The 11,009-nt window shown below is 55.2% G+C and overlaps 1 protein-coding gene across 1 annotated transcript; it reads left to right on the plus strand.

Moving 5' to 3' along the window:
• Positions 1–2,707: 2,707 nt before the first annotated feature.
• BDKRB2 (bradykinin receptor B2) lies at positions 2,708–7,631 on the plus strand (the record flags this gene model as incomplete). The annotated part of the gene is made up of 2 exons (XM_080708134.1): positions 2,708–2,781; positions 6,524–7,631. 2 exons carry the CDS (start codon positions 2,708–2,710, stop codon positions 7,629–7,631), a joined length of 1,182 nt encoding a protein of 393 aa, XP_080564260.1.
• Positions 7,632–11,009: the final 3,378 nt, after the last annotated feature.

The following is an 11,009-nucleotide window of genomic DNA, read 5'->3' on the forward strand; positions in this document are numbered from 1 at the left end:
GGAAAGTGACAGGACACGGAGGTGGGGCCGTGTGCAAACGGGGGGCAGCGAGGCCCATGAGCTGAGATTCTTTGGGGCACCAGTGTCCCCGGAGCTCTGGATACCGGGGAGCTTCTGACTGTTTGGGGGAAAGGTTCAGAGTGTCCTTCCAGTGCCTGCTCCTTCTCAGATTCCTTCAGCCAAAAAAATTGAAGATTCCAAAGCATGGAATTTGGGGTCAACGGGCCCTGAACCCCAGATCTCCCGCTGAAGCCTGAGACAGTGGTGCTATGCGGTTGGTACAGGCCATGGCCCCGGGGCTCTAGAACATGAATCCAGGGAGACTGAAGCAGGCTCCCTCTGAGAATACCATGGAATTGACTCCTAACAACACCCAGCCCCAGTGTTTACGTGATTAAACAGAGGGAGAGATGTTTAAAGTAAATCTTCTTGGAGAGAATCCTGAGGGAGAGAAAGTTCAAGTGGGTCAGAATGTTGGCTGTTCTCTATAAAACATCGCCACAGGGCCAGCTCCTGTCCCAAGCCCCACTGCAGCCATGAGGCCCAGCATCTGCGAGGGGCCGGAGTCCACCCTCCTGACTGAAGGTGGGGAAACTGAGGCCCGCTCACTGAAGATACTAGAGGGTGGCCCACTCCCTATGGCCAGCCTCCAGCACGCTGTATTCCCCCCGGGAGGAGAGCAAAGACGCCTTCAGAGTGGACAACAGGGGGAGAAGCCGATGGGGGCTTGAAGTGCAGAGTTAGACTGGGCTGTGAGCCAGTCAGCTTCTCGTGGCTGTAACCAAAACACCTGCCAAGAACAACCTAGAGGTGGGGAGGTTTCAGGAATCAGTCCATGGCTGGCCTGCTCCAAGGCGGACATAATGGCGGCACAGCACGGCAGAGGAAAGTTGCTCGGCTCATGCCACATGGGAAGTGGGGTGAGAGGGAGAATCAGAAACAGCCCCATGGCCATGTCCACAATGACTCCCTTCTCCAGCCACAGCCCACCTGTTCCAGATAACACCCAGGAAGTGCATTCAAATTATTAACCCATCCGTGGGTGTATCCTGACTCGATGATTTCACTCTGACCATTGTGGCGTTGCCTACACATGAGGTTCTAGGGGATCCAAATTAGAAGAGCGCGCTGGGCGTGGTGGTGCACGCTTGTAATCCCCGTGCTTGGGAGGTGGAGACGGGAGGATCACGCAGGTTTAAAGCCAGCCGCACTAGCTTAAGAGACCCTGTTTCCAAAAATAAAATAGGTCTGGGAGTGTAACCCAGAGGTAGAAGGGCTTCCAGGAACCCCAGTACCACCAAAAAAACAAATCAGAAGAGGGAGAGTCTTCAGGTTGCAATGCCTGAGCCTCAATGCCCCCTCCCCTCTGGAGAGCAGGGCCCTGTGGAAGCTGTGGACTCTGGCCGAGTCCCAGCAGGCCCCAAGGCTGGGGAAACCGGCACCCCACCTCTATGCTTTTCCTCCCTCGGTCTCTTCCCAAGGGCCCCCTTGGCCAAATACAAAGGGGCACCAGATGGCCAAGAGGCTGTGGTGTGGCCCCCACAGGGGCTCCCAGGGCAAGGGCACAGGAGGGAGTTGGCCTGGAGAAGAACACAGCAGCCCCACATAGGCACCCTGCCCCACCAGCTCCAAAGCAGAGGGACAGAAGCCAGCAGGTTCCCTGAGTCCTTAACTCCCTGCTCTCTGGAGGCTGGGGAAAGCAGAGAGAAATGGCTTCAGCTTTGTTTTGAAAATGAGGGCAATGTGTACAGCCGTTAGCAAGCAATGAGGCTTCAGCTGGGCTAACTCAGCCAGATCCAGGTCACTGGAAACATGGACACCTCCCCAGGGTAACCAGTCTGTGACCTGAATCATCCCTGTGGCTGGCATTGTCCCGATGGAAACAGGGGGCCAGCAGGGAGGCTGGGGCCCACTGCTGCAGCGAGCGTTCAGCTAGAGAGCCAGCCCATGGGCCGGGGGCTCGTCTCCACACCTCGGCACTGGCTAGCCAGGACGGATTATCTTAAGATGGTTTAACTTTGCATTAACTTTTATTGATGCATTATAACTGTCCATGATAGTGAGATTCATAGGGATACACTCATATACACATATAACATTATTCGGCCTCAAAATGTTTTTTTTAATAAACAGTTCAAGCACATGAACGCTGACCCCTAGGGTGTATTTTCCCTCCATGAATCGGATGGTCCATGTGATGGGTGAGCTCCCAGGTCTTTCTTCCCTTTCCAAGCTCCCCTCCTTGAAGGAGCAGGAAGACTTGGCTTCTTGCTGCAAATTTCATCTCCCAGAGCATTTCCCATTCCCATTCGGCCTTTTCTTTTGGGTTGTTTTGGTGTGTGTGTGTGTGTGTGTGTGTGTGTGTGTGTGTGTGTGTTGGTTTTTGTGATTTCTTTGGTATTGGGAATTGAACCCTGGGGACACACTCAAACCACATCCCTGTCATAGGACCCTTCATCTGATCTCCTGGGACTTAGCCATTGGTCATCATTAGTGACAGTTTCTGAAATGTCTGGCTTCTCCGGGACAGCAGTGCTGTGCCATTCCCACCGCCACATCCCCAGCCTGAGAATGCTCTTCACCCATGTGTGCTAAGTGCGGGATTCTAAAGTGAACACTCGTGTGTTACGGTCCCCACCCCAGCTAACCATCTTTTCTCCTTTGGTCACCCAGGTGGAGCCTTGTTCACACCCCACTCTGAGTCCAGATGTTCTCTACCTGGAAGCGACCAGGTCTCTGGTCTGTTTATGAGGACCCTGTGCCCACCACGGCCTCTCTCAGGTGAGCCCAAGGGAGTCTTTCAGTGCACTATTGAGATGACACAGAGTTCTGGGAGAGCTTGGCCCACTCCACTTGGACCACAGCGGAGGCAGCAGAAAATGTGAAGTCCGGAGGGGAAGGCCTCGAGTGTTCCACCCTGGCCAGGAGCAGAGGGGTGGGCTGTTTGTGAAACCTGGAGGGAGCAGGGCACAGTCCCTGTTGTCCTATGAGAGACCTCCCAGCAAACTTGAAAGTGAAGGTAAGAGTATCTCAGTCAGCATTCTCACTGCTGTGATCCAATAAACCTGACCACACAACTTGGAGGTAGGAAGATTTATTTGCTCACAGTTCTAGAGATTTCAGGGATTCAGACCGTGGTAGGCCAGATCTTCAGAGATCAGAGCATGGCAGCCAGAGAGAGAAAGTGAGGGTGGGAGGGGGTGGGCTCTGCTCTCACATCATGGGGGCTGGAAGCAAGAGAGAAGGGACTATATGTTCCCAAGGTCACAACCCAGGGACCCCTTTCCAGAAACTAAGCCCACCTCCAACATGGCTGCCTCATCTATGTGAGGTCTAAAGGGACTTTCTAAATCAAACCCACAACCAAGAGTTAAACTTTGACATCCACACCCAACAGATCAGACAGAAGCACAAGCTGCTGTGGAGACTGTCTCCAATACACAGCGGGCAGCTGGTGCAAGACCAGCGTGCTCCAAAGAGGGAAGTGGGGAAACACATCCAGAGAGTAGGCAGAGGGAAGGGCAGGGCCAGTCCCCAGGAGGGCTATGTTGGCAAGCGCAGTGGGGATCCCCTGGTATCCTCCCCCAGCAGGTGTGGCTTACAGTTGGCCACCTCGGCCAGGACCACAGAGCACTGGCCCCAGTGCTGCCCTCCCCAGGCGACCCTGTGACTCTCAGGGCCAGCTGTGGGCCAGGGCTGTGCACAGTCTGACTGAGAATTGGACCAGCGCAGCTAGGGCTATACTCCGTCTCCAGCAACAAGCCCTTGAAGGCAGCCAGATGACCAGCTGGGACACTGAGGGTGTGGGTGTTCCACAGCTGCAGAAATGGAGCCCAGCGTTGGAGCAAGAGGACGGCTGGGTGGTCCGACCCCCAGAAGACATAGGAGCCTGCCTGAGTGGGTGGTCCAGGAACACACCTACAGAGCAGAGGTTTGCTTCTGGAGCATGGAGCCTGGGCCTCAGCTGAAAGATGGAGAGCTGAGTCTAGATCAACTAAAGCTCCTCTGGGGCAGAGGACCCACTTCCAGGTGCTTCTCTGGGGCAGAGGACCCACTTCCAGGTGCTCCTCTGGGGCAGAGGACCCACTTCCAGGTGCTCCTCTGGGGCAGAGGACCCACTTCCAGGTGCTCCTCTGGGGCAGAGGACCCACTTCCAGGTGCTCCTCTGGGGCAGAGGACCCACTTCCAGGTGCTCCTCTGGGGCAGAGGACCCACTTCCAGGTGCTCCTCTGGGGCAGAGGACCCACTTCCAGGTGCTCCTCTGGGGCAGAGGACCCACTTCCAGGTGCTTCTCTGGGGCAGAGGACCCACTTCCAGGTGCTTCTCTGGGGCAGAGGACCCACTTCCAGGTGGCCCGTTGGCTTCTCTCCTCTGGACTCGCTCGCTGCTTCCCCCAGAGTAGTGACCCAAGGACAGAGAGAGGAGGCAAGTGCATTGTATGACGTGGCCCCAGAGGAAGGGACACACAAGCCTGGCCAGCACACGTGAGAAACAAGTCCTCCAGACACGTCCACAGGAAGATACATGGCATGCCCCTTTTGATGGGAGGATCAAGGGACTTAGGGTTGTATTAGAACCATCATGCTACCCAGAATCTTTCTTTTTTTCTTTTTTCTTTTTGAGAAGGAAGGTGAGGGATAGGGTATTGAAGATTGAACCCAGGGGCCTTCTACCTCTGAGCTATAGCCCTAGCCCTTTTTATTTTAAATTTTTTGAAACAGGGTCTTGCTAGGGTAAAAATTAAAAATGTTTACTTGTTGGAACACTCTGCTAAGAAGATAGAAAGAGAGCTGAGTGTGGTGGCACGTGCCAATAATCCCAGTGCAGAGCCACCATGCTCGGCTCTGATGATTTTTCCAGAGCTCACTTCCTGTCCCCATCTCTTTCTTACAGTCCTAAGGACAGAGCCTTTCATCCCCAGCACCAGGGCAGACCACCTCGTCCCCTGTCCTGCCTCCCCCCGGCACTTCCCCTGCCCTCTCTCACACACGCACCTTCCAGAACCTGCCCGCAGCCCCCCACTCACTCCCAGCACTCTGCTCAAGCTGCTCCCCCTCATGCTGCCCCCCTCCTCCCGGCCCCTGCCCAAACACTCCCGATCCTTCAAGAGCCTGCTCCAGAGTCCTCTGAGCTCATCCATTGCACCAGTCCCGTGTCTGAGTCCAGGCCATACTGTGGGAGCAGGGCAGGGGGCAGTGGCATCCCTGCTCACACAGCCCTGCTAGACGCAAGCTCCCCTCAGTGGGCTCAGGATGCCTGCCTGCTGCAGCAAGAAGCGGCGGGGCTTTTCCTGGGAAATCCCGAGGCCTTGAGATTGGCCTCTCCTGTGAGGGGTGCTCAGCGCCTCCTCCCTCAGCCTGCCCAGCAGCGACCCTCCCAGGCAGACCTCTCCCGGCCCTGGCCTGCACCAAGGCACAGGGGACCTGGCCACTGCCCTCTGGGTTCACTTTAGGCTTTCTGGGTGTTTTATTTGAACCTGGCCCCTGCCATGCAGAGAGTCAGGAAGAGATTAATACGCTACTCCAAAAAAATAAAAAATAAAGAAAAGCGGAATGGAAATCCGGAGAGGTCAGTTTGCAGAAGACCACACAGCCGAGATGCAAACGCACATCTGTCAAGCCCTGTGCCTTTTTGCTAAAGTTAGAGATGAGTAAACCTTAACAGCAAACACTTCTAGAATGTGCCCTATCCCAGGGAGACTGTGCTTTAGTGAGGACGCCACCAATACAAAACAAGACCCTGTAGACACTGGTGTTGGGCTTGACTTGGCTGTTCTGATAGGCTGACCGATGCTGGCACCACTCATGTTTATTGAGCCAAAGGCGGCACTTGGGGCTTTATGCACAATGTCTCCATTACAATCTTAAGTAGATCTTACTGTTCCCATTTTACTGGTTATGACGGGCTGCAAAGCTCCTGCGTCCCCTTTCCATGGTGCGCCCTCTGTTCATCTCCGATCCTATGAGGCTGGAGGGTACAGAATTAAGATTCTACCCTTGGCCAGCAGAGGCATGCCATCCAGGGAAGCAGGGTGTGAGCAGAGGGGCTGTGGTCTCGGGGCCAGCCTGGAATCTCCCCGTCTGGCATGAGCTCATCCTGCTCATCCAATGAATTGCTCATCCATGACAGGGCTCTGAGAGACCAAGCGAATACCAGCTCCCTCGGGAGGAGCCCGGGTGATAAGGATGGAATGCGCCGGGCATCATCTCACCCTGGAAGCTTTTAGGCTTGTGGTTTTTAGTGTTATTGATGGGCACCGGCCCAGGAAATATCCTCGGGAAGATTTAAGGGGAAGAAACGAGGTCTCTGCTTAGGCCCAAGGGACAGCGGGGTGCTCTAAGATGAGGGAGTGGAGTGCCTCTGTGCACTGGCTGCAGAAACGGGCCTGGCTGCACCCGGAATGGTTGCCTTGGGGAAGCCACTGCCGAGTGATGGTCCCCCACGGCCCTCACCTCTACACTGCTTGTTCCTCCTTCCTCTTGTGACCTAGTGGTCTAACTGCCCCTTCCCTGCTTGCTTCCAGCATCGAGATGTTGAACCTCACCTCGCAAGCCCTGCCTGCACTCAACAAGACCCTCTCCCAGGACGAAACTTGCTATGACACCGAGTGGTGGGGCTGGCTCAACGCCACCCAGGCCCCCTTCCTCTGGGTCCTGTTCGTGCTGGCCGCGCTCGAGAACATCTTTGTCCTGAGCGTCTTCTGCCTGCACAAGAGCAGCTGCACGGTGGCAGAGATCTACCTGGGCAACCTGGCGGTGGCCGACCTCATCCTGGCCTGTGGGCTGCCCTTCTGGGCCGTCACCATCGCCAACAACTTCGACTGGCTCTTCGGGGAGGTCCTGTGCCGCGTGGTGAACACCATGATCTACATGAACCTGTACAGCAGCATCTGCTTCCTGATGCTGGTGAGCATCGACCGCTACCTGGCCCTGGTGAAGACCATGTCCATGGGGCGCATGCGCGGGGTGCGCTGGGCCAAACTCTACAGCCTGGTGATCTGGGGCTGCACGCTGCTCCTGAGTTCGCCCATGCTGGTGTTCCGCACCATGATGGAGTACCCGGACGAGGGCCACAACGTCACCGCGTGCGTCATCATCTACCCGTCCCGCACCTGGGAGGTGTTCACCAACGTGCTCCTGAACCTGGTGGGCTTCCTGCTGCCCCTGAGCATCATCACCTTCTGCACCGTGCAGATCATGCAGGTGCTGCGGAACAACGAGATGCAGAAGTTCAAGGAGATCCAGACGGAGCGCAAGGCCACGGTGCTGGTCCTGGCCGTGCTGCTGCTGTTCGTGGTGTGCTGGCTGCCCTTCCAGGTCAGCACCTTCCTGGACACGCTGCTGCGCCTGGGCGTCTTCTCCGGCTGCTGGCACGAGCACGTCATCGATGTCATCACGCAGATCAGCTCCTACGTGGCCTATAGCAACAGCTGCCTCAACCCGCTGGTGTACGTGATCGTGGGCAAGCGCTTCCGGAAGAAGTCCCGGGAGGTGTACGGCTCCGCGTGCCGCAAAGGAGGCTGCGTGTCCGAGCCCGTCCAGATGGAGAACTCCATGGGCACGCTGCGGACCTCCATCTCTGTGGAGCGCCAGATTCACAAACTGCAAGACTGGGCGGGGAGCAGCCGGTGAGGGGACGCCACTAGGGCGCTGTTCCTGCGTGTGAGGCTGGATAGAGGAACCTTGGGCATGAATGCGCTGGTGTCTCCGGAAAAATGCAGAAAGCAAATCTTGCCCTGCCCCACGCATGAGCGGGTCCGTGAGGATGAAGTGCCCGGTGTACAGCCAAGAGCTCCATAAACACAACAGTATTACTATTTGCTGCTGCTCCTGGGCCGGCGGCTTCCTACCAGGAAACGGAGGGGAGCTGGAGGCAGCAACTGAGCTCGCCTCCCACGTGGGCTCCCTCCCCCCAGCGTGACCACGCAGATCTCCTGCAGGAGAGCCAACACCCCCACTTTGGTGCAGAGGCGATTCACACTTTAGCTGAGCTGAACCACTGCCCTGGAGTTCATCAATACATGTTAGCTAGGACATTGGAGGAGGGGGGTCCCTGGTAAAAACTCAAGGACCAGGATTCTATGGCTCCTCTCACCTGTAGACATGGTGGTCTGTGCAAAAGAGGACCCTAATAAGCACTCATTGAGTGCTTGCTGTATGCACAGCACTGAACACTGTGGGCAGGAGAGAAGGAAGAGATCACACAGTTTCTGCCTTAAAAGAGCCCTGAAATGCGAGTGAGACACCTGAACACGTCATGGCGACATTGCCAGGTGGGGCGCTGGGCAGGCTGGGCTCAACTGATAACCAGACACAGAGTCGCCTGTCTCTGCCACAGTTTCTTCTGCAATATGAGGTCACTGTGAGGCTCAAAGGAGGTGGCAGGCACGAAAGTTTCTTTGAAAATCAAGAGATGCTATATAAAAGTGCACACTGGGTGGGGAACAGATTTATTCTAAGAGAGAGATACTGAGATTTAGACCACATTCCGTGGACAGAATCAGTACTGGAAGTCAAAGGGGCATGCGCTCAGTAGCACTGGCTCCACCCGCCCCCTCTGCAGCACAGCAGCATCTGGAAAGGGCCACCCCTTCAAGGCAGGGGAGAGGCTGCCAATCAACCTGCAAGGACCCAGGTGCCCCACCCCTGACCACAAGTCCCCAGCTCTCCAGGGTCCAGGCCTGCTTCACCACTGTCCCTGTCTCAGCAGCCAAGGGGTGCCCAAAGAGACCCAGAGAAGAGCCTGCGTAGGAAGCAGTGGAAGCTTCCCAAGGACAAAGGCCAGTGATAGGGGGGAGGGTCACTCACCCCAAAGCATCACCTCTTGATCCAGCCGACTGGGCGCCCCATGCCTGGGGCCCAGCAGCCAGGCCTGGGAGGCCTGTGGAGGGCTGGGCTGCCTGAGCCAGGACCATATGTGACATGAGAAAGACCCTGGGGACAATGGTCCACCCGATGAACAAATTCAAGGCTAAACAGAGATGGGAGCGCCCCCTCCCCACAATGGCTTCCCAGCAGATCTATTTCCCAGCAGAACCAGCTGCAGGGGCGGGGCCTGCCTCTGCCTCCAGGGGGCAGTTGTGGCTCAGGTGTCAGGGAAGGAAGCCCAAGCAGCAGCCTTGGCCAGAGGCCAGGGACAGCCCTTCTCTGAGCCCTAGGTCCGGCTTCATTAACTATCACCCATGGCCAGCACCACGCTGAGCCCCACATGGAGCCACCAGGACCAAGGCAGCTTCTTAGCAACGAGGTCAGTAGAAGCAGGACGTGAGGTCATAGAAACCGGAACTGCCAGCATAGAAACCGGAAGTGTCGCCATAGAAGCAGGAAGTGCCGCCATAGAAACAGGAAGTGCCGCCATAGAAATCGGAAGTTGTGTAGGAACCGGAAGCACAATGGGTAGGAACCGGAAGTAAGTGTTCAACAGCTGGCTGGCTCTCTCTGGAAAAGCTAGGCTCCAGGGGCATTGGGTAGCCAACCTGATTCTTGATTTTATAACAAAAAGGGCCCCCCTATATTCCTTCCCTCAGCCCTTCCCCAAACCTGCACCTACCCACCCCTCTGTCCCAGTAAACATACACACTTGTTGCTGGGGGAAGTAAAAGGTGACACAAGAAGTGGGAACCACTTAGCATCAGCAAAGCCCAGCCGTGAGCGGCCTGGGACTGACAAGCAGGAGCCTGCACCACGGGGGCCGCACCTATTCCCCCACAGGGGTAGTGCCGGGGCTCCCACGAGCAGAGCTGACCACAGCCTGGGCTACTCAGGTCACATTGGGTCTGCACATGATCCAAGGTGCAACAGGGTCTGTGAGGGGGCGCCTCCCTCCCCACCCGTGAGCTGTGTGGATCCCTGATAGAGGCCCACGCTGTGGAAAACCCACAGAGCTGTCCATTGTAAAGAGAATGTAGCTCACAGCAGTGAGGAAAGGGGCGAACCATGTAAACATGTCTTTTCTTTGCGGTATAATAAATGGATGAGAAGTTTTTACGTAACTCTTTCATGTGTCACAGTTCCTGTAACCCCTGAGTCTTGGCTCGGGGACACTGCCTTGGGCAATCGAAGCCTGGGGGGGCAGGAAGGGGAGCATTTATGTTCTCAGGCATAATGGGGTAGGTCTGTGGTCTCCAAGCTTTTACAACTGTGCAATTGTGGAGGGAGAGAAGGAAAGAGGAAGGGACGGGGAGGGAGGGGAGGTAGGAGGAGAAGGAGAAGGAAGGAGGGAGAGAAGGAAGGTGGATAGATCTCATATGTATACTTATTAATATATATTAAACGTACATTTTAAAATACACTCAATAAGTGGCATAAGAAAATTTCAGAAAAAGGTTTTAAAAATATTAAGTTTGAAGATGTTCCCCAGCCTCCAATCCTCCATGGCAAACTCTTTACCGAGCCCCTGTCCAGTGCTGAGACCCCACGAGGCCCGGGGATGGTAGCAGTGGTGGTGGTTCACTCACTCATTCCCGCAGGACATGTTTATTGAATGCTTGCCATTTGACCTTCCTTTGAATCAGGAGCATCTTCGATTGAAAGCCACTGCTCACATGTCCCCAGTGATGGAGAACTCGCTACCATTTGGTATCGCGTCATTATTTTTATTTTATTTGTTCATTCATTAAACAAAACTTGCATTCTGAGTCTCCATAAGTACTACTGCTGGGGAGGCTGAGGCAGAAGGGTCACAAGTTCAAGGTCAGCCTGGGTAACTCAATGAGACTGTCTCAGAATAAAATTAAGCTGGGCGTGGTGGCACACACTTGTAATCCCAGTATTTGAGAGGCTGAGACAGGAGGATTGCACAGGTTCAAAGCCAGCCTCAACTACTTAATGAGGCTCTCAGCAACTTAGTGAGACTCTGTTTCTAATAAAATATAAAAATAGGTCTGGGAGTGTAGCCCAGAGGTAGAAAGCCCCTGGGTTCCAGTATCACCAAAAAAAAAAAAAAAAATTAAAAAAGGGATGGGGAATGTAGTTTAGTGGTGGAGCACTTGCCTCGCATGTGTTAGGTCC

Source organism: Muscardinus avellanarius (assembly GCF_963383645.1).
Source record: "Muscardinus avellanarius genome assembly, chromosome: 12".
NCBI lineage: Eukaryota > Metazoa > Chordata > Mammalia > Rodentia > Gliridae > Muscardinus > Muscardinus avellanarius.